The 27394-nt window shown below is 42.8% G+C and overlaps 1 protein-coding gene across 8 annotated transcripts in view; it reads left to right on the top strand.

Moving 5' to 3' along the window:
• The first annotated feature begins 18541 nt into the window (after nt 1-18541).
• Nucleotides 18542-27394, top strand: part of CCDC66 (coiled-coil domain containing 66) — a 37312-nt gene continuing 28459 nt past the window's right edge. For 3 of the 8 annotated variants that reach the window (XM_035106356.2, XM_060271429.1, XM_060271428.1), the window contains exons 1-8: nt 18542-18696; nt 19985-20049; nt 21391-21416; nt 21881-22325; nt 23799-23964; nt 24950-25053; nt 26056-26174; nt 26557-26730. In XM_035106356.2, coding sequence (XP_034962247.1) covers nt 18686-18696; nt 19985-20049; nt 21391-21416; nt 21881-22325; nt 23799-23964; nt 24950-25053; nt 26056-26174; nt 26557-26730 — 1110 coding nt within the window. In that variant the 5' untranslated portion in view covers nt 18542-18685. The other 5 variants (XM_035106357.2, XM_035106358.2, XM_035106359.2 and 2 more) reach the window with 5 other exon arrangements.

The following is a 27394-nucleotide window of genomic DNA, read 5'->3' as shown; positions in this document are numbered from 1 at the left end:
TCCCAAAAATTGTTCTAGGCGCCTGTGTAGGCAAACTAAGACCTGTGGGCCAGATGTGGCCTGATCGCCTTCTCAATCCGGCCCGCGGGCGGTCCGGGAATCAGTGTGTTTTTACATGAGTAGAATGTGTCCTTTTATTTAAAATGCATCTCTGGGTTATTTGTGGGGCATAGGAATTCGTTCATATATTTTTTTTCAAAATTTCAAAATATAGTCCAGCCCCCCCATAAGGTCTGAGGGACAGTGAACTGGCCCCCTGCTGAAAAAGTTTGCTGACCCCCGTTAGGGGTTCCCTCAGCCCTACAGAGCAGATGGGGGCGTGCAGAGAGATGAAAGGAAGTTGAAGTCCCACTGCGAAGTCTTGGCACTAATGAGATGACTTCATTGAATGCAACTTGCACGCCTGTTTGCCAAGCAATTTTCACTAATATCATATACAATACAGAATAACATGCTTTTTTTTTTTGCATGGATGACTCGAACTGCGTCACAAAATTCAGAGAAGCGCAAACGTTAACCGGTGGCTGTGTTTTGGTTCGTATGTTGTTTCAGAGAGTGTGGATTAGGTCAATGGACTTTAAATGCAAACTGAACCACAATTCTCTTCCTCCTACTTTGGCGTCCAACGACTGCAACAGACACAAAGAGAGGGTGGATAACCTTTGCTTCTCTTCCACAACCATAATCTAAATTGCTCTCAAAGCTGCTATTAGCTAAAGAGGGGAAAACATATTGTGAGTTTAAGAGCTGAGGTCTATTAAGTTTCTCCCTCTCTGGTAAATAGCATTTTTGGAGGTAGGTGATTAAAGTCAGGGAATCGGCCTGAGGAAAAGGATTACTGCAGCTGCCTTTCCCTCCATGCCACCAAAGTGCACCCGTGACTTCCTATTGTAATAGAAGATGTTGGGTGTTTCCACATTACCCCTTGTTTGAGCCTAGCTCTCTTTTATAAGAAAAGGAGAATAGATGGCTACACACCTCGCTGCACTTCATTAAAATTCCCTTGGCTAATATTCTGGAAGTCTTAGATGTTGAATACATTCACTTCTCTGCTAAGAAACTGCAACAAAGTACATAAAAGAGTGATGCAAACATAATTACTGTCATTCATTAAATAAAGCTATCATTTTGGTATTATAGTCATGCAGCTGGTTCAATCTGGATGCTTCGTTAGTTTTTCCTAGCACATCATGTTCATTGTAATATCTCTCAACTTTGGCGAATGTAAGTGCTCTTTCTGCATCATACGCACTCTTTCAGGAATAAAGAATAGAGTTGGAAGATTAATATTACCTCTACATCTTTGCAGCAATCCATGGAGCAAAGAGGAGGATTTGGAAATGATGTCTTAAATATAGGAATAGTTGCCTCTCTTGGACTTTAAAAACAAAAACAAAAAAAACCCCACCACCACCATCATTGAACTCTGCTCTCTGCTGGTGACATTTTGAAGTGCAGCAAATAATATTGCTGTACTGTACTGTACTACTGCATCAAGCCCCTTTAAAGCAACCACCTTATTTAAGAGCTTGTCTGAGGGATTTTATTTAAGTGTTCAGATTAATCTCACTGTATAAACATACTCACCTTCATTCTCACCTCAATGCTCATTCTTCACAACTTTGATTTCAACTTTATTATGGTTGGGGTGATCATTTGAGGCAGTGTAGCCTGTGGCTGAGGGTTCTAGAGCAGGCACGTCCAACAGGTAGATCGTGTTCTACTGGTAGATCACTGGACGGCTGTGGTAGATCACTGGTAGATCACCGTCTCCTCCCAAAGAAGCTCAACAACTTTGACCTGAACCCCGAAAAGGGTAGATCACTGCCAGTTTATAACTCTCTGAGTAGATCGCAGTCTCTTGGGAGTTGGCCGCCCCTGTTCTAGAGTATAGAACCTAGATAGTGAAGAACGCAGATCCAGTCCTACCATTAAATGGGGGGGAGCAGGAAGCAGATTTGAGGGGGGGCAAGGCGGGGAGCAGTGCTAATTTCCTGAGCTGTGGCCAAAGCTTTCATCATCCCTGTTCTAGAGAAGGGGTGAAGAACCTCTGACCCTCCCAACTTTGGTGAAATACATCATCACCCCTAGCCACTCGAGGGCCACAAATTCCGCATCCTTGGCATAAAGGCTTGAGCACTTACTCAGGGAAACTGTGGGAAAAGAAAAAAAAGAGGTGGTGTCAAGGGATAGTTTCTCAAACGGCCGGAAGAATTGAATTTCCACCAGAAGATTTATCTCAAATCAATACCCCTTTTCTTTTCCTGGGAGGTGTTTCTACTTGATTTCAGCAATAACCTTTGTTGCTATATAGTTTGTTTGCTCAGTTCTTTAATTGTCAAGAGTGCTAGTCGGATAATGTGATCTCATACTGGGATTTGATTGCAGAAAGCTGATTGTTCCTTTCTATTATCTTTTTAGTGGGAAGCAATTAAGAGAATAAAAATGTGCATTTATATTCCTTGACTTTTGAGGTGAGCCAGGAGCAGCACATTCAAATGAAATTGGAATTGGATTCAGTTCAATAATAGCAAACAGTACAAGGCAGCTTCCTATGTTCCTGAGTTCCTAGGCCTTTGGTGGCATGGCAGGGGGGGGGGTTTCTGTCAAAAAAATGCCAGTTAGTCAACTTCTGGAATGGGGAAGCAGCCCATGCAATAAGCACAATTGTTCCTGGGTGCCTCTGCTGCTAGTTGGAGCCCAGCTGGGCCCTTAGTTTACCCTGGAGCTAAGGGCAATGAAATGACAGGGCTTAAGCAGTAATGGCAGAAAACACAGGATTAATCCAGCTGGACATAAGTAAGAGCTCATATACTGTGTCGTTGGTGGTTGCAGAGAAATAACGCTTCTCCTTCATTGCATCTGTGTGATGGCATCCAGAAAGCTGCTCAGTGTCTGAGTTATTAGATAAGTATTTGTCAGGGTTGGCTTGTAGGCAATGACCTACATGTTGAGCCAAGGAAAGTCAGAGCTGAAGGTCACATAAGGAACCGGAGTCAAGGAATAGTCAAGAATCAAGGAGTAGCTGGCAACAGAACTGTGTGATGAAGCCAGAAGTAAGCACTGAAGGGAAAACTTCAGAAGTAAGGTCTGAAGGGACCCATGATGTCAGGACGGAAGGATAACTAAAAGATACACAGGAAATGCACCAAGCAGACAAAGGTGTTTGTCAGAGGGTTATCGTGGCTACTCCAGAGTAACTCCGCCTGAGTCCAGTTTGTCTTCAAAGAACTTTATTGTGCTATTTATTTACAGTGTAGAGACAGCTTAAAACATGACCTCTCACCCCGAATCAGAATCCGGCAATGGCGTAACTCTGTTCCTACGCCAGCGAAGTAGTCTGGGCACCCCAAAACGCCGCCCCCTTGACCTGCGTTGCGGCGCTCTCCTTACTTCTGGCACCGGAAGGAGTGATGCCCTTTCAGCTTCCTCCCTCAGCAGTCGGTGCCCTGGCTCTGCAGCATCCCTAAGCGTCTGTCTGCATCCCTCTGCCCCCCCCCGAGCTTTCCCATTGTTCCTCCCTCTGATTTCTCTCCTCCTCCGAGTCTCCCCCTCCCCCTCTGGCTGCTTCAGAACCACTGGTGCTCTCTGTACTTGATGAGGTGGACGTCAGGATGATGGGGGCTGGCTCCCTGTAGGGAGTCACCCTTACAGTGTTGATGCTCATGTGACAGGAAACACTCTGATAGTCTTTCCTGTCCAGGGCCCAATGTCCAGGGCCTAAATAAGTGGGGCCTGAGGGTAACTTACTGCTTGTGCAACCACTTTTCCGTGCTTCACCACTCAGGGCAGTCACAGACAGATCCAAACATGGAGCCCCGGTTCCTATAGTTACCTAACTTTTCTTTCACCCCATTCTGTCACTCTTCCCCATCCCACTTCTCCATGGCTGGAACTTGAATGCTGTAGTTCTTATTTCTAAGAATTACAGACCTACAAAGCAATTTGATTAATTGACATTCTGGTGAGATTTTACACGATGCATTTACTGCTAAACTAGATGAGTGGGTAGAGACTGAAAGTGTTTTCTCTGAAGAGGTGCCATTAATCAGACTGAGTTACTACACAATGAGCTACTGTTTTGCTATTGGTCACTTACAGTGTAATTCTTAGCTTTAGTAAACAAATCTACAAGAATGCTGTTCAGAGTCTTTGATGATTTAAAGATAGCCTTTGAATGCATTTATAATTAATAGAAGAAACTGCAGAAGGAATCTTCTAAGACCACAAATTGCAATTAACATTAATAATGTTTTTGTACTCAGATATTGGCCAGAGGGGGAAAAAACCTGCACGCACAGGTCTGTTTACAGATAGTATCTTACACAAGCTGTAGCTCATTTTCTGATGTTATTTCCTTATAAATTTGCTTACAAAACATACTGCTCCTGTATGTAGATGTAGATATGGCACCTCTGCCCCATATTCAAGTCACTTGTTAACTGCCCTGGGCCACCTTGTGGCAAAATTAATGACAAAATGGCAAAGAATACATGTGTTCCATCTCTGTTACTTCACTAGAGACAGAAAAGGAAATAATCTGGCCTGTACGAAGAACCAAGAAGTAGACCCTTTGGAGGGGAAGGTGGAGAGGCTCCCTTGGCTTAGCATCCCAGAGCTAATGATGACCCAATTCGCTGAGCTGTGTGAGGTGGGAGTGGTGTCTGCACTTCTCAGGTAAGTCCCACCAGTCTCCTGAGTCCTGACCATCTCTGTTGAATTGCCCTCCTCTCTCTTGACAAAGCCTTGCCCCTTCCTGACTCTGTCCCAGTTGTGACCCTCCAGTCAGATCACCGCCACCATGCTGGCAGGACAGTGGTCCATAGTGAGGTTGGTTTCCTCATCTTGTCCAGACTGGCTCCTCACAGCCCTCCACCCCCCAACTCCGAGGTAGATCCAGGGTCACTTGCAACATATATGGTGAACTAATTTAAATAAAATTAAGCAAATAAAAAATGATCTTATCCAGGGCTGGTATTTTTCAGCACAGGCAACTGGAAAAGCCATTTGACTCAAACCTTTTTAAAAAAAATGAAGCAGTCATTTTATGGTATTTTTAACATTTTGGTGGGATCACAGGGGTAGGGAGGTTGCACTGATCTTATGCCTCTTATAAATAAGTTATATTCACTATGTTGTGCATTGCTGAAGTACAGGGCTTTCAAATAGTAACTAATCTACGTTTTCCCCCTTATTTTAGATTTTAGGAAGTTTACATTAGAAGACCCCTGGGGCATTCCTTCAGATCAGCTGAGAACCACAACTGGAATGTTCCCAACAGAGATGAGAATCTATCTGTGTTTATTCCATTATTGCCTTCACATAATCTATATAGCAGAAGACAGTCTCCCGAGGTTATCCTTATGTGAGGAAATCCAGCTAAATTCTTCCAAATCAATTACTTGGCATCAGAAAATGGCTCATTTGATCCAGTTACATGGCTTTGCTATGAATCATTTTATAGGTTACAAGTCATCAGCGCTCAAACAGAAATTTAAACATCTCTCTCTCTCTCTCTCTCTCCCTCCTGATTAACTGATATTAAAATAGCATCTTGACATGCAGTGAAAAAATCCATCATGTTTTATTAGGAAAGACTAAATTGTTTATTTGGTTTAATTATTTACTTGTATTTTATTCTGTGAACCACCCTGAGATCTCTTAATGAAGGGCAGTACATAAATTTAATAAATACTAATAATAATCTGTCTAAATCTTCCTCAAAGAGATCTTGAACAGCAACTTTGTTGATATTTATTTAAATATCAAGATAGGAATATCCTGAACATCGAGATACACTGCTCAATATGGCCTCAACGCAGCTTGCAACGCAGCTTTCATTGTTGCATTACTGTATGTGAAGTGCAGAGGAATCTGCGCAAGCAAGAAGGGGTGAAGAAAAGAACATAGAATATAGAGGGCGAACAGGGGGACATGTGTGTGCACAGTCAGTTCCGAGAAATAGCATCAATGGAGGATTCATATGAGGAAGTTTCATTCTTATGATCAAGTGGTATACAATTTTTTTTGAATTAAGTATAGATGTTGTGGAAACTGCAGCAGTTCCAGCATGCTTTTCTCCCTGCCCCCCATGTGAATGCCCAGATGGCAACAGAAGTATGCGTCACAGTGCCCAGAACATTAATGAATCTATGAGCTTCCCAGAAACCCCATTACACAGCGGCCAACTTTCCCTCAATGATGGGAAGAATAAGTGGCCTCATTATACAGTTGTACCTTGGTTCTTGAACACCTTGGTACTTGTACGTTTTGGCTCCTGAACGCCCAAAACCCAGAAATAAGTGTTCCAGTTTTCCAACATGTTTGGAAGCCAAATGTCCGACACAGCTTCCACTTGAATGCAGGAAGCTTCTGCAGCCAATCAGAAGCCACGCTTTGGTTTTTGAATAGTTTCAGGAGTTGAACGGACTCCCGGAATGGATTAAGTTCAAGAACCAAGGTTCCACTGTAGTCCTTTTGTTGATTATTACACTGTTTCACTGATAAAGGTCCTCCCACATCATTTCTCTAACAAAAGCAAACATTTTAAGAATAAAAAATATTGGGAACTCTAAACTGGTTCCAAGTTGGTTGTAGCAGTCATGTATGGGACATGAAAAAGGACAACATACACAAACAATTAATTTTAGTGAATGCTTGGAACAAAAATAGGTCTGCTCTCCTCTACAAGAAAAGAAAATACATAAGCATTTCTACAAATCTGTAGCTAAGGGTCAGAAGAGGTACAGAAATGATAAACCCTTGATTAGTTTCTCTCTGCCTAGTTCTACTAATAATGATCACTGCGTACCACCCTTGGCAAGCAAAACATTTCTTTTGTATTGGTTAAACAGATGTGTGGGTCATTCCTGTGACGAATGAAGCATGCAATCTTGAATTGAAATCAGACTTAGTACCCTCCATTGATTCTGAATGAGGCATGTACTTGCATGTGTTCCAATTTTCTCCCTCAGAGTTTCAAAAAAAGTAAAATTGGTTCCAAAACTGTCCATCTCTGGCATGGAATCTGAAGGGAATGGATATCTGTTTGTGTCAGTTGTCTATATAAAACTAAAGTATATAGGAGGAAATGCTCTGATCGGCAAAAGCCAAGTGGCAGCATATGGAAGCACTGTGGATATCATGGTGGAAATATGAAAATATCATTTAATAATTTGCCGCCCCCTGCTGAAAAACCAAATATGAAAAGCTTTTGTCATACTTCATGAATAGGCTAGTTTAACGTGTACATCTTGAATGCACAGAATCAGATTGCAGACAGCTAGGGGATTTTGGCCCCATTGCTGGCTTTGTATCTGGGCAGAAGGACTGGAATACAGAAATCCAGTTCAGCTATTGACATTTCCCTAGCTACTTTGATATCAAAATCGACCTGAGAAAAAGCTGCATTGGCTGATTCTGCATGCAAAAACCATTTAGTATCAGGCTCTGGTTTGGGATGGAGCCAGGCTTGAGAAGCTGCGGCAGCAATATTAGCCTTCAGCTCCATAGCTGCCTTCCGCAAAATCAAGTCAGGAAGACACTTTCCTGGCCACGTCTGTAGACAGAAGGGTAAAGTGCTGTCACATTATTTTCTGCTATTTCCCCTAATCAGATTAACATGAGATCAGCCAAGAAGCAGAACAATGTGGTCCCAAGCCCCAGAAAATGAGTTGCACCCGAGTCCCATTTAAACCATCAGGGGCTTAAATTGGTCACAACTAACCTAAGTTCCATTCAGGTGCAATTAACTTTCATTGGATCTGAGACAACACAGTGAAACAGGAGTATATTTCTAAAACTGTACTTTCTGTTAGACTCAGGAGATCTTCTGTTATATCCTTGAATTAATGCGGAAAGATGCCAGATAGCAGAAAGCAATTGCTCTGGCTTTTTTTACTCAATAACTTTCTCTGTACAGTATTTGATCTTTGCAAATTACTGTCCTTTGAATTTATTGCTTTGTGTCCAGTTAGGTTGCATGTGTAATTTTAATATGTCACCTAAAAGCTGACTCCAGCATTCCAAACCAGATTATAAACCGGTGCCAGGAAGATGGGGAACTGTTTGTTGTCTTCCTCTGTATGAGTTTTATCTGAATGAAGGATCTCAGAGCAAATTTGTATTAATGCCAAATGTTTGTTTACTGCATTTATATACCACCTTTCTGCCCAAGCACCCAAGCCTGTTTACAATTTTAAAGTACTAAAACCAATTATATGAAATGTAAGGTTGGCCTGTGAGTGGAGCAGTCTGGCTGGAACAGGTTGTGATGTTGTCTTTGTCTGCTTTCCTCACTCTCTTGTTCCTAGTTAGTTAGTTAGTTATTTCATAAAGCTTATACACTGCTTGATTTTTATTTTTATTTTTTACAACTTCAAACCCATTGACAAAGAATAAAACAATTAAATTATTGGTTAAAAAAACCATTAAAAACAAGTATTTAAAACATTAAAAAAAAGTAAAATCAGTATGAACTAAAAATAAAGTACACATCAACAATCCACATAGCTGGGTAAACTTGTCTAAACAAAAGGTTTATAGCAGGTGCCAAAAAGACTGCCATGAAGATGCCTGCCTGGTGGCAATTGGCAGAAGGTTCTGAGGTTCATGTGCTGCCACACTAAAAATCGATTTCTTACAAATGCAGAAGATGTATTATGTGGCACCTGTAACAGTGCCAGTTCCGAAGACTGACGTGGTTGAGTGGACATATATGGGGTAAGGCAACCTCACAAGGCAGATAAGTATCCATTGGCCCTGGGTGGGTTGAAACAGGAGCAGACCTTGATATTGTATTTGGCTCCCCCCACTCATTCTCTTCTTCCTTCCCACAAGTCTGGTACAGTGGTACCTCGGTTTACAAACACAATTGGTTCTGGAAGTCTGTACTTAACCTGAAGCGAACTTTTCCATTGCAGTAAAAGTAATGGAAAGTGGATTAATCCGTTCCAGACGGTCCGTGGAGTACTTAAACTGAAGCATACTTAACCTGAAGCGAACTTTCCCATTGAAAGTAATGGAAAGTGGATTAATCCGTTCCAGACGGGTCCGCGGAGTACTCAACCTGAAGCGTACTTAACCTGAGGTATGAGTGTAATTGGTTCCGGAAGTCCGTACTTAACCTGAAGCGTACTTAACCTGAAGCAAACTTTCCCATTGAAAATAATCGAAAGTGGATTAATCCGTTCCAGACAGGTCCGCAGAGTACTTAAACTGAAAATACTCAAACCGAGGCGTACTTAAACCAAGGTATGACTGTGCTACATGAAGTTGTCTGGTGCCAAAGTGTGGGATAACCAGCCTCATATAACGGACATGCTTAAGTCTAATTAATGCATGAAGGGGTTAAGACCATAGAGTAAGCCAGGCATAGGCAAACTTGGCCCTCCTGACCACTGGTCCTGTTAGCTAGGGATGATGGGAGTTGTAGTCCTAAAACATCTGGAGGGCCCAGTTTGCCTATGCCTGGAGTAAGCTATACAGTGGTACCTCTACTTACATATTTAATGCGTTCCAAATGCACATTTGTAAGTAGAAAAAATTTGTAAGTCGAATCCCATAGGAATGCATTGGGAGAAAAAATTCGTAAGTAGAAGCAACCCTATCTAAAAATTTGTAAGTAGAAAAAATCCTATCTAAACTGCATCCAAGATGGCGGACAGAGCTCCATTCGTAAGTAGAAAAATTCGTAAGTAGAGTTATTCGTAAGTAGAGGTACCACTGTACTGCCAGGCTTAGCTCACCTTGGGAGAGACTAGACAATCAAATATTTGTTCTCCTCCAGCCTATCAAAGAAGTTTAACCTTTTTTTAAAAAAAATGAAGCAGTCAATTTATGGTATTAACATTTTGGTGGGATCACAGGGGGTAGGCAGGTTGCACTGATCTTATGTCTCTTATATATGTGTGGCTGTTACAGGTCACTCTTGAGTTTCTATACCAATAATTTAGGAACTTTCACCACTGTAACTAAGTCAAGTTTTACTGCCTTTGCAACTGTTTCTGAATGCTGCATGGAAAAGCACATGAATTTGAAGAGTGTGTATGTAAACTATTTTTAACTTACCGTACCAAATGTCGTCTTTTTCTATGCATGGGAAGAGAGGAACCTTGGAAAGAACTTAGAAAGACGTAGTTTAAAGGTCTAACAGCCTACCGTATATTTCTACACTTTACTTTGCTGTGTATTTTGTGATTTTAAATCTCTGGTGGGGTTCTCTCACCAAAGAGTACTTGCCCCCAACTTGGATCTTGGGAAGCAGGAACTCTCATTTAATACCCATTTTTACATTGAACAAATCAGACCCTCCACCCCTCACACTCTAAGATTACTTCCCGTTATTCCAAGTTTTCATTGACTCCACCATTTCTCATAAGGCTTGGATTCTAGACCCTTGATCATTAATCTGTTCTGATCTGAATTTTACATTCCAGAGTATCAAGTTTTACTAGAACATTGTGAGATTACTAATACTCATCTTCAGATTAATTGAAGAAACTTTCTTTTCATATATTTTTTTACATTTCTCTTCTGGTGGCCAACACCATTTCCTTGAATAGCTCCACGTTTGTGGCCAAAACTGAGTCACAGGAATGGAAGTTTCTTGGAGCTAGCCATGTCAGCACTTAATCAGCTTCTTGTGCAGAGGATGTTTCAGGAGAGATTATAAGGGCAATTTAGTTTTGACTTCTTCACTCCTCACTACTATATTTCCATTTCCCAGTATGTAATCAGGCAGCATTGCCAAGAAAAATATCAAACAACAAAATGTGCAAGACAAGGCCTTTAATGGAATGAGGACCTACTGCGGTGTTCACAACTGTCAAAGCTGGCACTGCAACGCTTGCATTTCTTTCAGAGGCTGATAGATTTCTCCCAAAATATTCTTGCAGCTCAAAAAGTGACAACAGGAATTCATTATAGCTTCGTGAACTTGTAAGACTCTGGCACATACTGGTATATAGATAGACTCAACACTGCTGGCTATTCCATGCAGCACCTGCTTGTTTCAAAAAGGCTTACTTGAAATATTGTGCTCTTAACCGAGGCTAAAATAGATTTTTATACTGAGAGAGGCTTTTTATAATATTGTTGCAACTTCTGCATCTATGTGATGCCTATATCCTTTCTAATTCCAACAATCGTTAAAATCTAATGGAGGATTCCATTGTTGAACTAGTCAGGCAAATTTCTTTGTGAGGTGATGGTCATAGTTGCTACTTAAGTACTGTACCACCTAAGTACTGATGTCGGGATGTGGGTTAAACCACTGAGCCTAGGGCGGTTCGAATCTCCGCAATGGGGTGGACTCCCATTGCTCGGTCCCAGCTCCTGCCACCCTAGCAATTCGAAAGCATGTCAAAGTGCGAGTAGATAAATAGGTACCGCTACAGCGGGAAGGTAAACGGCGTTTCCGTGCACTGCTCAGGTTCGCCAGAAGCGGCTTTGTCATGCTGGCCACATGACCTGGAAGCTGTACGCCAGCTCCCTCGGTCAATAATGCGAGATGAGCGTCACAACCCCAGAGTCGGTCACGACTGGACCTAATCGTCAGGGGTCCCTTTACCTTAAAGTACGGGTGTAAGTGTAACAAAAGAAGTCACTTTGTGCCAGAGGGCAAATGGGTAGATCCCCTCCCACACCTGGCTGGTAGTTAGAAGACAAAAGCAAAATGTGTGTTAGCTGAACTGGAAGAAGGCTGCAGGCAGAAGCCAGAGAGTGAGAGCCATGCTTGATTCCAAGGCTGTGACTATAGGAAAAGCAAAACCTTTTGGGGTGTTAATGCTATGAGACCCTCCATCTTTGGCTCAGGTTTAAATATACATAAATAAACTAAATTATTTATTTATTTATTCATTCATTCATTCATTCATACCTTGCTCATTTAGCTGGGTTTCCCCAGCCACTCTGGGTGGTTACAGAAATTATAAAACACAATAAAGCATAAAACATTAAAAACATATATCATAAAGACATATCATAAAGACACCACAGTCTCCACTGTCCATCATTCCAAGGGAATTGGAACCCTAGGTAAGCACCTAGAACCCCTGAAATCTCTCACCACTCGGAGATTGGGGTGGTGTGTGTAACTATATGCAGTATGCTTTTGGTGTGGTGCAGAGGCCATATACAGAAGACCCCTGTTGTAAAGACTCATGCCATTCTATCCCTCCAGAGTGGTATTTTGCTGCCTTTGTGGAATGGAAATCTGTTTTCTCTTGCATGCTACAATTATTATTTCTGTGTGAAGCTTTATTGTCTCTCATTTAATTTTGTGCCATTGAATTTCGGCAGTTTATATACGCTTTATAAAAAAGTTGTATAGATTTATGTGTTTTCCTGATTCTATTCTCTATTTATTTATTGACAGTATGGTTATTTGCAATTGTTCTTGTCTTTTGAATGGTTAAATTTATTGCTGTTCATTTGATATGTGGTGAGTTGTTTGGAACACATTCTTCTGGCATACAAGTAAATAGATGCCAATGATGTGTCTTATTACACTTTACCCCAGTGGAATACAAACTGTGCTGCTTTATATGGAAAACAGACTAGCTTGCTAGGTGGGTGTTTAAATCTCCCCCCAACCATTTGGATTTTGAGCCTACTCATAATAGTAGATGTTTGTATGGATTTACATGAGGCTATTGCAGTGAACAATAAAGTATTTCCTGCAGGCTCAGAGTGGAGGTTTCACTTTCAAAAAGAATACCACATAGGAGTGTTTAAATAATATCCCTTTATGAAATTACCCTCATCTTAGTCAGTCGGAGCTATTAACTCATACTAAAAATTATTTTGAAAAACATTTTAAAATGTCAGTGCTTTCATATGAGTTTATGATTCTACGTATTGTATTATCCTCCTTGGCAAGTGCAAAATATCCTTGAATCTTCTGCCACCTGCTGATTGAAACAAAGATAGCAAGAGATTAAGCATCTGTCTGTGAACCTGACCTTTTAAAAAGAGCCCTTGGACTCACATTTTCGTTACAGTTTTCAGATACATAATATATTTATGTGCTCTTCTTAACGTAATGTGCAGTCTGTATACAGTACAAGCAAACTGATCAATTAAAATGTGGATTCCGTTAAGTGTTCATCTTCTAACTTCTAGTTCCATTATTAACTTTAACAAAAGGTTGTCAGTCAGTTTTAACAGATTCAGATAGATTTCATGAGGATTAAAGCCATCCATGTTTTACATTGCAGTCCTAAGAACTTTTACTCAGCAGTACTTCTTAGAGTTCAATGGGACCTACTCCCTAGTTTGAGTGCTGAGAACTGCAGGCTTATTTTTGCAATGTAACACCTATAGAATTGAGCAACTGTTGGTGAATGGCCTTGTTCCAAAGTGAGAGACTTGGAGTGGCTAAAAGCGGGGGCGTGGGGAGGCAAATGTGAGTCAATACGGCTTCTAAAGGACAGGGAGAGTGCTGGGGAGCTGCATTTTGGGGTGAGTGCATGAATGCAGCTCGCAAATGTATAAAGTGTGGCTTGTATTAATCTGCTCACTGCTCTGCGGGCCTTTGGGCCACAAAGGGATATAGAAATAGACCAATGAATGAAGAAATGAAATACTTCAGAAATCTAAATAAAAGGGGGGATTTTTTACACTTGACAATGTACAGAGAAGCAAGCAAACTAAAAGGAATGGAAGAAGATTCTCGGAAAGCAGGACATTACAATTGTACATAGACTACTAATTGAAGTATCAGCAGGCATCTGGAAACTGTCACCTCTCTTTGGTGTATTTCTAATGTATTTGTTCCCAGAATTTTATTTGGATCAGATGGCTTTGGAGACACATCCAACTCTAAGCCTTGCAAGCACCTGTTGGAACTCACAGAGGGAGCAGCACACAAGGCTACGAAGCTGCTCCTTGGCTTGCAAACACATCCCTCAAGGGTCTCATTAACTGTTTTTACTTCATTCGTCAAGGGACTTGTCTCTTTTGTTCTCAGCCATAGTCCTCCTCTCCTCTCTTTGGAGCTCCCTTGCAGAGGCCCAGGAGTGGCTTGTGGTCAGTGATGAGGTCGAATGTTCTGCCGTATAGGTATTTGTGGGACCTCTTCACTCCTGCCACAAGTGCCAATGCCTCCTTGGTAAGCTGGCTGTAATTCCATTCGGCGGGAGCTAGTGTTCTGGATAAATAGGCGAGCGGAGCTTCCCTGCCGTCCAGAAAACGGTGACTGAGGATGGCGCCAATGCCAAAAGGTGAGATGTCGCAGGCAAGGACCAGTGGCCTGGCTTCGCTGTACTGTACCAGCACACTGTCCAATGAAAGGAGGGTCTTGAACGTGTTGAAGGCCGCCGTCTCCTGATGACCCCAGGACCAAGGTGTCTTTGTGCTGAGGAGTCGGTGGAGAGGCTTGGCTACCATTGCTTTGTGTAGCAGAAACATGTTATAAAAGTTCAGCAGCCCCAGGAATGCCTGCAAATCTGTTTTGTTCTTGGGGATCAGGGCCTGCTCGATGGCCCGGATCTTGGATGTGGTAGGGTGAAGGCCAGAGGCGCCGATGATGTGGCCCAGGAACTCCACCTGTGGAACGGCGATCTGGCACTTCTCCTTCTTCACCTTGAGTCCTGGAACCTGGTCAGCATGGCGCGGAGGCACTCGAACAGCTGCTGGTGTGAGTCTGTGGACACCAAGACATCGTCAAAGTACGGCACCACGCCCAGAAGCCCTTGCAGGAGACGCTCCATAAGGCTCTGAAAGATGCCAGGAGCCACACTCACCCCAAACTGCAACCTGAGGCACCGGAATGCCCCTCGGCGGGTGATGATCATCTGAGCTTCAGTGGTGGCGGTGTCGACAGGCAGTTGTTGATAGGCTTGGGCAAGGTCCAGTTTTGCAAAGACCTTACCCTCACCCAGGGAATGCAGCAGGTGTTGGACAACGGGAACCGGGTAAGCGTGCTGCTGAAGTGCCTTGTTGATCGTGCACTTGTAGTCGGCACAGATTCTTACTGACCCGTCCGGCTTGACAGGCGTGAAGATGGGTGTTTTCCCACTTGGGGTGGTCAACCGGCTCCAAAACTCCTTGCGCGATCAGTTTGTCAAGCTGTTCGTCCACCTTCACCTTGAGGGCAGACGGAACCCGCGTGGCTTTAGCTTGATGGGAGCGACTTGAGGATCAAGACTAAAGGAGATGGGCATGCCTGTATATTGGCCCAAGGTGCCGTCAAAAACCTCGGCAAAGTCTTTGATCAGTCTCGGCGTCAGAGATGCAGTTGATGCCAGTGACTTCCAGGCCGAGGGCATCAAATGAGTCTTGCCCTAGGAGGCTCGGCCACAGGCCTTCAACCACCACCAGTCGGAGCAGGCCTGAAAAATTCTTGAAAACGATCCGGAACTGGCCGACGCCTACCACAGGGATGTCGTTTTCTTGGTAGTCTCTCAGGTGTATGCGGTGTTGGTCGAGTTGTTTCTTGGACAGCTTGGGCACGAGTCTTTTTATGGTGCTCCAAGACACGATGGACAAGGCAGACCCGGTGTCTATCTCCATGTCACACAGAGCTCCTTCGATGAGCATGTTGACGTGTAGCTTTCGTTGTGTAGGCGTGTCGGTTTGTCCAATCATGGTTCTGGATGGGCAGCAGCAGTTGGTGAGGGTGAAACAGCTCTCCTTGGTGGACCGGGGTGTCGACTTGGACTTGCAAGGTGGTGAAGGGGGGGTGTCGGACAGAGCCGATTGACAGACCTTAGCGATGTGGCCCCTTCTGGAACATTGCTGACAGATGGCGTCCCTGAATCGACACTTGGCACGCGAATGGTTGCCTCCACAGCTGGCACATTCTGATTTGTTATTGGCCTTCAGTTTGAATTTCCCGTGCTCCCGCTTTGTCTGGTGCATGTCCTCATCTTCACTGTCGGATGCCTCGTCACGCTCTGCCTGATCTCGGTGGTAGAACGCATGATGGGCAGCAATTTTGGACGGCTTGGGCGCGTAGTGGTCACGGAGCTTCTCTTTGAGCATGTCCCACGGTGTTGCCTCAACGGCTAGAGGCGCGACCAAGGCCTGGGCTGTCTTGAAGACCTCGGAGCTGCAAAGACAGAGGAAAAGGCCCCGCTTCCGTTCCGCGGACACCACTGTCAGCTCATTGGCTTGGAGGTAGCAGGCGAACCGAGTGAGGTAGGCGTCCCAAGATTCAGAGGCTGGTGCAATCGGTGGTAGAGGTGCGAATGAAGCCATGGTTCCGATGCCGACGTGGAGGGCCATGGATGGAACACAGTGCTCTAGCCAGAACGGTCAGCTCTGAATTGATGATTCAGCTCAGTGTTTTCGCTCGGGGAGCGTCCGAATCTGGCTGTGCTCTGATGTTCATCCATCCCACCTTCATCACCAGTATTAAATAGTGGGTAGACAACACAGCGATTCTCGAAAGCAGCTCTTTATTTGAAGGCTAGAACAGAACAGAACTCCACTGCTGAGCTGGCCTGCTTTTATAAAGGCTGGCTCAAACAAGGTATCAAACATAATTCAAAGCTCCCTCCTAAAGTTCCCTCCTAAAAAAACTGACGAGGACCTGACTGAAAACTATATACACCAATACATAACAGCAAACAAAAAGTAATGGAAGAAGATGATTCTAGGAAAGCAGGACATTACGATTGTAGACTACTAATTGAAGTATCAGCAGGCATCTGGAAATTGTCACCTCTTTTTGGTGTATTTCTAATGCATTTGTTCCCAGAATTTTATTTGGATCAGATGGATTTGGAGACACATCCAACTCCAAGCCTTGCAAGCAACTGTTGGAACTCACAGAGGGAGCAGCACACAAGGCTACGAAGCTGCTCCTTGGCTTGCAAACACATCCCTCAAGGGTCTCATTAACTGTTTTTACTTCAGTCGCCAAGGGACTTGTCTCTTTTGTTCTCAGCCATAGTCCTCCTCTCCTCTCTTTGGAGCTCCCTTGCAGCTTGGATCTAAAGAAAAGTCAATCTGCCTCAAAAATCTGTTTAGAGTCCTGGAAGACCTGCTCCCTGCCTTGCAGGCCTTTTCCCACCTGGTCTGAAAGGGTAGGTCCCTGACTGACTCATAGCTGCCAAGTTTTCCCTTTTCTCGCGAGGAAGCCTATTCAGCATAAGGGAAAATCCCTTAAAAAAAGGGATAACTTGGCAGCTATGGAGTGACTCCAGCTGCAAAAGCTGAGGCTGCTGAGGCCAGAGACCATCTTGTTTTAATTGTGCCTTTTACGAACAGGATTGTTAGGTTTTTCTATGTTTTTCTTTGAAGCTGGTTTTAATGTGTGTTTATGTATTGCAACTTGCTTTGAATTGCCTTGGTTTTAAAACAACCAATAAATTTTAAACAAGAGCTGCTAGCACCCATTTCCTTCTCTTCCATACTCTGATACAGCACCCTGTAGGGCTGCCAGGTGACAGTTGATGGTGAGAGAAGCCTGGCTAGAGTATGGTGGGCCTGTATCCTTTCTCTTCCTTCCTCTGATGGACCCTGATATAATGCTTACTTATGGAAGGAAGCACCTGGTTTCATAGCAGAGCTGCTGGTGGTTGAGAACTAAGATACAATACTGTGACGAAAAAAGTAAGCATTGCTGCAGCTCTGGATACTGTTCAAACCTCTGAATGTGTAGCAGGGTTTGTTTATTTTTGCCAATTTACAGAATCAACTAACCATTTCTATATATTATTATTTTTAATAAATTGCTATTTTGTTTTCTGCATAATTTCCACATATACCTTTGCTCAAATGTCCCATAGCCTCTTTCAGCAGTCCCAATTACTTGTTTGTGGGAACATGGGAGTACACTTGTAGAAAGAGCATTTTGCATCTTTTCTAAACGTATTTTATAAAAGGTGCTACTTGCACAATGCATTTTGAATTACAAGTAGTGATATAAGGGGTGGGGGGACGACATTTAGGGGTGACAACCGATATTTGATGTTGCCGATTTATTTTATCAGACAAGCTGTGCGGTTTAACATGCACACAAGTGCCCAATACAGCCATGACAGTCTTGATAGTACAGTAGTAGTACTGTAGTAATTTTTTGTGTCAAGTTAGGCTTCGTTCCTGATTCTATTATTTCAGTCCTCGGCACCACTGGCAACTAAACATTTTCAAGACGTTGCCTAGAACCAGAAGAGACGTGATCTGTCGTGATTTATTGATATGCATCTGAAGTAGAGACTGGTCGCAAGCAACCCTCAGGAGCATGACTCGCCAAGAGGGGCGAAATGGTGCCAGGTCACCTTTGGGAGGAACGTTCGGCCCCGTCAACGAGGTGGGGGGCTGGGGACGCGCGCCTCCTAACGGCTTCTTGCTCTCCGCCTCCCCTTCGACGCGCCAACAGCGTCGCGCGCGCCACTCGAGAGCGGGAGGGAAAGCGGACTGGAAGGAGGGGGAGGAGGGGAGGGGAAGCCTTCAAGATTCGGCCGGACTCCAACTCCCACAATGCCTCGCAGCCAGGCAGCTCGACCCGCTGAGTGTGAGCACAGCTCATTGGCGAGAAGTCCGCAGCGGCCCTGGCCCTATCAGCTCCCCTCTCATTGTGCGGTAGCAGCAACCGACGTACACACATTAAGCAGGGATCAGCCCAGGCTCAGCATCCCCGAGGGGCTGCTCTGTGTGCTTCCTCCTCCTCCTGCCGCCCTGCTGCTGAGTCGCTCCTGGGTTTCTGTGCCTGCAGTACAGAGTGGAGGAAGGAGCCATGAATCTCGGGTAAGAAGAGTCCTCTTCTCCCTGCGCTGGATCGGTGGGTGGGTGGGTGGGTGGCAGTCGCGTGTGTTATGTACGTGGCTCCCTCATTGTGGTCACCACGGAGAGGGGCTTCCTTTTGGACCTCTCGAGGGGGCCACGAGGCACAATCCCCGGACCTCAGAACCTGAACCCTCCCCACCCACGAAATAACCGACGAGGTTATTCCGCCGCCAGTTACTGCGTGTCACAATCTGTGCACACCTGGACAAAGGATGGGTGCTGGAGGAGCTTCAAGATCTCCTGCTTCGTGTCCGGGTTGCCTTCCAACTCCCCCTGCACACGCGATTCTCTCTCACACACCTTACACACACACACACGGGCGCGCGTCGTAGAAAGCGCTCCCCTCTAAAGACCTTCCGATAAATTTTGGTGACATGGTTTACTACTCATTTGCTGTAAAAAACCAGCTAGGAGGTTTCTGCACATATGTGCACTCCCACAAGATGTAGTTATGGCCACCAGGTCGGATGGCTTTTTAAAAGGGGATTAGACAAATTAACGGAAGATAAAGCTGCCAATGGATGGCGGTATTTTACCTCCACTGTAGGAGGCAACTTGCCTCTGAATTCCAGTTTTTGTGAATTGCAAGTGGGGATACACCCTATATCCTTATAATGCATGACATTACAGTGGCTGCAGTAGTCTCAGAAGGTGGTGCTGTGTTGGAGGGGGGGGTGTCCTGTTCTCCTCTTTAATGGCAGTGTTTCATTTGATGGCAATGTTTAGTTTCATAAAAGTAAAGGGGCACCTGACCATCAGGTCCAGTCGTGTCCGACTCTGGGGTTGCGGCGCTCATCTCGCTCTATAGGCCGAGGGAGCCGGCGTTTGTCCACAGACAGCTTCCGGGTCATGTGGCCAGCATGACAAAGCTGCTTCTGGCGAACCAGAGCAGTGCACGGAAACGCCGTTTACCTTCCCGCCGGAGCGGTCCCTATTTATCTACTTGCACTTTGATGTGTTTTCGAACTGCTAGGTTGACAGGAGCTGGGACCGAGCAACGGGAGCTCACCCCGTCACAGGGATTCGAACTGCCGACCTTCTGATCAGCAAGCCCTAGACTCTGTGGTTTAACCCACAGCGCCACCTGGGTCCCTTCAATGTTTAGTTTAATTTATATCTTTACTGTTGTGACAATATTTAAATTGGAAATGGGTGTCATTGGTTCATGATTACTGTTTAAAAATTATTATCTTTCTTTCCCCATCAAAATTGCAATTATTGACATGTTTTACTTTCTTTTATATTACAGGGATGGTTTAAAGCTTGAAACTGAAATACTGGATGGAAAACCTAGACTGATAGTGGCGCCTTGTGGTATGATTACTTCTATGTATAATAGTCAATATTAAGCTTTATTACAGTCTTTGTATAGACAAAATGAGTTTCCTCACAGACTTTTAAATACATGTGTGAGATATGTTCTATTCGAACCACAAACTACTATGGTTTGATTACACCAGCACATAGGCATTGTGAAGACACTGGCCATAATTCACAGAACACAACAGGTGCAGTTCTCAGGAAGTGAGTATAGTTCAATGGTAGAGTATGTGCTTTGTGTGCAGAAGCTCCCAGGTAAAATCCCTAGCATTTCCAGTTAAAAGAATTGTATAGCAGGCTTTATGCCTGAAACTGAAGAGCAGTGCCTGTGAAGAGTGGACAACTCTGGCCTAGGCAGACTAACAGCCACACCTAGTATTATTGTTGGCATCCGTTTGTCTCAGGAGACAATGGAGGAGTGCGCCTTGGGGGGGGGGGGTGAAGTAAAACCATTGCAAGATTGCAGTGCCTGCTGTGGCAATACAGTGGTACCTCTACTTACGAATAACTCTACGAATGTTTCTACTTATGAATGGAGCTCCGTCTGCCATCTTGGATGCGGTTTAGATAGGATTTTTTCTACTTACGAATTTTTAGATAGGGTTGCTTCGACTTACGAATTTTTTCTCCCAGTGCATTCCTATGGGATTCGACTTACAAATTTTTTCTACTTACAAATGTGCGTTTGGAACGCATTGAATTCGTAAGTAGAGGTACCACTGTATTCACCAGTATTTGGATTTTTTTAAAAAAAATGTAGGTTGCTTTGTGATTTTTTAAAAAAATGAGAGACAAATATAATAAAGTAATAATTAATTTGGGTGTACAGGGATTTTACAAAAGTGTTAAGACTACGGTCCTTCATAGTTACTTGAGAATAAACTCCTGAGTTAACCAATTCTGGCTTATTTTCCTGGTTTGTTAGCTGGCATCAAGCTAGATTTCTCTGGCTCGGATATGACTGGGACTCTGGTTTAATGTAATTTAATGCTTAAGTTAGAGCACAAAAGGAAGAGGAAGAGGGGTCAAATGAGTAATGGAGGAGCACTTCATCTAGTGCAGGCATGTCAAACCTGCGGCCCTCCAGATGTTTTGGCCTACAACTCCCATGATCCCTAGCTAGCAGGACCAGTGGTTGGGGAAGATGGGAATTGTAGTCCAAAACATCTGGAGGGCTGCAGGTTTGACATGCCTGATCTAGTGCTTGTTCTCTTTGTACATAAGGGGTTTAGCCACACTGCCACTGATATTTTTTCCAGCTGATATCATATCCCCTGTTATAAGCTGACATTGCCCTAGACCTTGTTCTCATTCTTATGTATTTTTCTTTCACAGTGAGTAAATCCAAACCAAGTGTAAAGGTAAGTTTTCTTAAAAGTGTACTTTTTCTTTTGTGTAAGCTGATTCTGCATTCCCTATGTAAAGTCAGTTTCCACTGTCATATCACAAGCTGCTTTTGACAGCCTCTCCAGTTGCGTGAATTGGATGGCTTTTTGAAAACCCCCAATTTAAAGCCCTCTTGGGCATGCAGAATTACTTGTAAGTTTCATTGGACTCTGGTCAAATGGCCTTTAAATTAGTTCACATGCTAGCATTTGTTTTAGTATTGAGATGAGAAAAACAGATTAAAGAAATTTCTGCTTGAACCTCTTGTGTTTCTCCAGTACATCCTCCTTTGAAATAGGCTGTAATTGTAAAATTAATTTTTCAAGAGCAGACCTACTTCCTTGGCTGGAACAACTAAAAACCATTTCATCAGCATGGCTTAGGAAAGCAGTTTCAGTTTTTGGAGGGTATTCTAATAAGCTCATTATTGTTGTCTTAGCAGATGTGTAATAAAAACAAAACATTTAAACATACATTGAGAACAAAACAGAATGGGCATATTCTGAAATCATTGCACACTTCCTGTGAAAAGAGTGAATGTTTTACGAAACAGAAAGTGGGATCAAGACTGTCCCTGACAAAAGATGGGAAAAATAGTGAAACTTTGATATCTACTAAGGATTCATCCAAAGAACCTTGCAATAAAGACAACACCTTTATCATTCAAAAAGACAACACAACTGCAAAGCCAGGTAACACCAGAATTTCAATTAAGAAACCTCCGGAATCAAACAAGAAGCTCAAAAAACATCCTGTTTCCATCGAGGAGCTAAGGGACAATTTGGTATGTTTAACACAACAGCAGCTTGAACAGATTTTGATGGCTGTAAAAGAAGCAACTGCAGGAACCTCTCAGCTTCAGGATGAAAAGAAGGAAAAAAGAAGTAAGATATTTATTTTCTATACAGAACCAAATTATTTTCTGATTACTTTAAAATAAGCCTGATGCTTGGAAAGTAATGAGATGCTTACATCAAAATAAAATGATCAAATAAACCACTGTTGGATCAAAAACTGGAAAATTATTTTATTGTTGAATGGCTTTTCATTGGTTCTCATGGCCATATTATTTACTTAGAGAAATATATGGTCCATTGTTTGGGCTTAGGAAAGAAGTCGTGGTTCATTTAAATTTAGATCTTAATGCAGTTTGATTCTTCTTGTGATGTCCTCCTAAAGGTCTGATATGGAATACTGTATTATCTAATTTGTACTGTATTTATTCACAATATAGTAGAGACTGGTTTTCAGAAGTTACTTGCATTTATCTGGATTCATTTTGGTGTAAACATTTAAAAATATTGCTCTTATTTCTGTGAATCTCTAATTGCTATAACATAGGTCTTTCCCAACCAAGTTAAATCATGAAAGTTCTCAGTACCAACTAATATACCTCGTGCTTCCTACCTTACCGGATGCTGACTGACACAAAACTTTGCTAGGTTGGAGAAAGGTCTGAAAATGCATTCTTACAATACAGTCAAATTACTGTCTAATCAGTTGTATTAATGTGTTAAGTGGGACTTATTCCCAAGTAAGTGGCTCTAGGTTTGCAACTGGCCACTCATAGGACTTAATGGTACTTTACACTTGTGATGAAAATAGTATCTAGTTTATATTTGTGCCTGCTTTCAACTTCAGAGCTGGTCCATATTTTTAAGGCTTTCCTGCAATAATCTACATCATCATTAAATGGGAAGGATCAGCTCCCTGCTTCTGTTTTTATGTGCCATTCACAATACAGTGGTGCCTCGCTTAACGAATGCCCTGCTTAGCGAAATTTCCGCTTAACGAAAGGATTTTTCGAGCAGAGGTTGCCTCGCTAGACGAATTCGTTTTATGAAAAATTCGTCTAGCGAATCACGGTTTCCCATAGGAATGCATTGAAATTCAATTAATGCATTCCTATGGGCAAAAAAAAAAATTCAATGCATTCCTATGGGATTCGCTAGACGAATTTTTCGTTATAAGAAAAGACCCGTGGAATGAATTAAATTCGTCTAGCGAGGCACCACTGTAGATGGCAATGAAATGTACTTGAATTTTTCCATTTAAATTTAGAGTTTAAAAAGTAACTGAGTTGGTTCACAGGCATAAGTATGCTGAATATTCCAAAAACACATTAATGCACAAGTGTTTCATTTACAAGTAAATATGGTTAGAAGTCCTGGCATCACAGTTTCACCAGAAAAGGGATTTAGGGATATATCTCTTAAGTAAAAACAGCAACATTGGATGTAACCCGAAATGTAATTTAGCTGACTTTTAATGGTTTCTGAAAGGGTTGGACATAGGAAAGGAAATAAGGACAAAATCTACCGCAGCATTAATTTTCAATGGTACTTTTTCTTTTCCAGTAACAAGCAGTGCAGATAGCAACATTCCTGCTGATCAGACCACAGAAGAAAACATAATGGGATTACTCCAAAAGGCTGGTGAAGTTCCATCTGTTCCAAGTGAACATAGCTTCATTTCAAACAAAAACCAAGGAATATCCAAGCAGGCTGAACAGAAAGCTATCGCGTATGTAGGTCTTTTAAACTCACATTCAGATTATTTTTAAAAAATTAATAATATGAATGCTTTGAAAAAGAATGCTTCATGATGTACAGTGGATAAACCCTTTGACACAGCATAATACCGTATTGGCCTGAATATAAGCCCCACTTTCCCCCCAAATTCTGACCGTGAAAAGTTTAAGTGCAGCTTATATTCACAACTTTATGGTATGCAGCCAGGAGTGTGAGGCCAACAGCACACTGAAGTGGCGCCCGGCCCACGCATACTCCCCTGTTCTCTCCCCCAAGGCCGGGAAGGGAGAGAGTGAGGAAGGGGAAAGGCCGCCGGCAATGCAGCGCTGCTACCCTCTATGCAGCCAGGAGCAGTGAAAAATGGAGCGGCTTATATTCAGGTATTTTTTCTTTTTTCATTTCCCCCCCTCCAATTTTAAAGGTGCAGTTTATATTCGGGCCAATACGGTATATAGCACCCAGCCCTATGGAATGATATAGGAATACTTGCATGAAAACGTACGGGGCTTTGTCATCTAACTCGTGCTAACAGAAGCCAGTGCAAGGATGCCCACTAGTGCAATGGGAATTTCTCCCATCTCCTCCCCAAATCTACTGAGGAAGGTTGGGCGATATTTGATATACCCTGTACCAAGTTGGAAGTGATTATATCAACGTGAACCTGTCTGGAGTCTACCAGCTCTGATTCTATCATTCTCAAAGGGTTGGATTCAGACTTCACCTTCCAGGAGGGCTTTTTATGCAGTGGAGAGATTCTACGGGGGAACTAACTTTAACCATTTCCCCTCTTCTCAACATCCTGGAACAGGGTGGGAGGTGGTGCTACGTACTGCTAGGCTGGCTGGGGCTGGTGGGGAGAATCCGTAAAAGTAGCCTCATCCCCACTTCCAGCTGGAGAACAAAATCTAGAGTCAACCCAATATGATTAGCAGTTACTTTAATAACTGAGCTTTAAAACCTCTTTTGATTTTCTTCAGCAGGAATTCGTGGAAACCAGCTGATATATTTAGTGCTTTGGGAGAAAGAGAAAGGGACAAAACCTTATTAGATGCGAAGAAGTCTCAGTGGAAGAAGGAACTAGGTACAGTGTAATTAACTGCATTTCTATAGTGTACAATTAATGGTTAAACAGCCACCTCATTTTACAAATAGATATTATTGCTGTAGTTAACTCTATACAAGGGGGTGGAATATGATCAATTTGCAAGCCAAGCTTTATAGGGTAGTGGTGTTTTTTGGTTTCTTCTCTGGTTATGGGTAGACTCTTCATTGTTCTCCATATGTAAGATGGAGATAAATATATTGACCTCTGCAGAGTGGTTCTAAGTATTAACGGGGGGGGGGGGATGAAATACATATTGGTGTATTTTCCAGGCAGTCATTCTTATTGATTGCTTCTAAGATATGGGTTCCCCCAGCAGCCTGTGCCCCCCTTTAAATCTCCTCTAGAGGGTTGGGACCCACAGAACGGATTATTTTTTGAGGGGAGGGGGATAAGATACTCCAGGAAGGAAGAGGAGATAATTGAAAATTTCATCCCTCTCTGTTCTGCTGATGCATTCCCCCCCCCCCCGTTTTTAGATGGTCACATTTGGTTACCACTCTGTATTTTTTTAAAGCTTCGTATTTCTGCTTTTGGCAATGTGGTTATTTGTATTTAGTGGCTGTGTTTGCACATTGTGATAAACCATGATTTAGCATGACAGGAATGAGCCTAGGTGAGGCATGCATTTATGCACTGCCCCTCCCCTCCCCTCCCCTGGTGCACCTGCAAGGAGCTTGGAAACTTTTCTTTCTGCTTTTGATTAATTGTAGCTTGTCATGTCATCCAAACCTAACAAACTGGTTAATCTTAACTGGTTTGTTTAGAACCAGCAGCACATAAAGCTACATTGCAATTAGTAAAAAACAAAACAAACTAAAAAACAGAAACAAAAGCTTTCAATCTCTCTGCCGCCATGACAGAGAGGGAGGACTGATCCTGGCCCAGGCTTATTACTGCCAGATCCACTGTCACAGTGGATATTGTGACATCCAGAATGAGCCAATGAGGCATTACAATGATTATTTCTCTCATTTAAAGATGAACAGATAGCTTTCAAGAAGAAACTGAAAGAAACTTTGGAAACAGAGTCCAAATATCACCTGAGGCAGAAAATGGATACAGTAAGCTGTAGCTTCAACAAGGGGCAAATGACTCAGGTAGAAATAAACAAACCATTTTGTTCAATGCAATAAATGTTGCTTATATCTAAAATATATGCCTGCCTTTTTGTGTTTAGGTGTACACACTGATACATCTTTAGAGAATAGGCAAATAATTTGGAGGTTCCATGTCCTATCGCAAATATATTTGCAGGCCCATCTTAAAGAAATTTCTCTCCCTTTATGAAGTTTTCTCACAAAGGCATTTAGAATTAATTGTTTCTAAATGCCTAATGCACAGTGGTGGTGGTGATGGGTGTGTGTGTATTTTTAAACTGGACAAAATTGCATAATATATAATTGCATGAAACATGTTTGCATTTTAACACCAACGGAAAAAAGCAGTTCATTTGAAGTCACCAAGATACTTTGTTTGTAGATGGCATTTTCAGATGACTTCAGTGCTGCAACGGAAGATACCCACATTTGTAGAACTTTGACCACTGAGGCTAGTGAAACTTCACCCAGTGTTTCAAGTGGCCAAACTGGACAGTTTTCTAGTTTCAGTTCTCCTGATTTACCAGCTGCTATTCGAACAGCATTTGTGTTAGGGGTAAGAATTTATTTGCATGCAGTGTTTCACATTTTTAAACCTTAAACTATGGACAGTGCATTTCTCTGCTTTTGGAATGTGGCTTTCATGAGCTTGGTTGAATAGGCATGAGCTAGATTGAGTAGGTTGAGTAGGCATCATTCAGAGGTGTCTTAAGTAGCATTAGGACACTGGTAGAATTATTTAACCTTCTTAGGATTGGAAGTAGAATCCCACATGTCAGATCAGACTCTTGAGGAGTTGCCTGCCATCCTTTTGTCATAGGCTATTCTAAATTGGGAAATGTAATCTCTCCAGTGTGGTAGAATGTTAGATGTGTGGAGGTTGAAGTTGACTTCATTTTAATAACTATCAAGACAGCACTAGTATTATTTTACTCAAAAGTATATTTAAGAAAGATGTCATTTATTCTAGACATGAAATGTTATGCTGGGATCCATTTTATAAAACAAGCGTGCCTTAACTTTTATAAGGAAATTGTCATGGGACAACTGTGTTCCCTTTACTTTGTCTGCATTTCCAGAAAATAAGATAACACACTAACCAAATACTACTTTTAAAATTTGTTGTGAGCCAGGAAATTGCTCATGGATTTTAGCTGTTTCTTAAGGCCAGAATCACATGTGATGTGCATCCAGTAACTACAGCCCATAGAAATCTGGTC

This window comes from Zootoca vivipara, chromosome 2 (genome assembly GCF_963506605.1).
Source record: "Zootoca vivipara chromosome 2, rZooViv1.1, whole genome shotgun sequence".
In the NCBI taxonomy this organism is placed as follows: Eukaryota; Metazoa; Chordata; class Lepidosauria; order Squamata; family Lacertidae; genus Zootoca; species Zootoca vivipara.
This window is presented reverse-complemented; position numbering and strand designations above follow the sequence as displayed.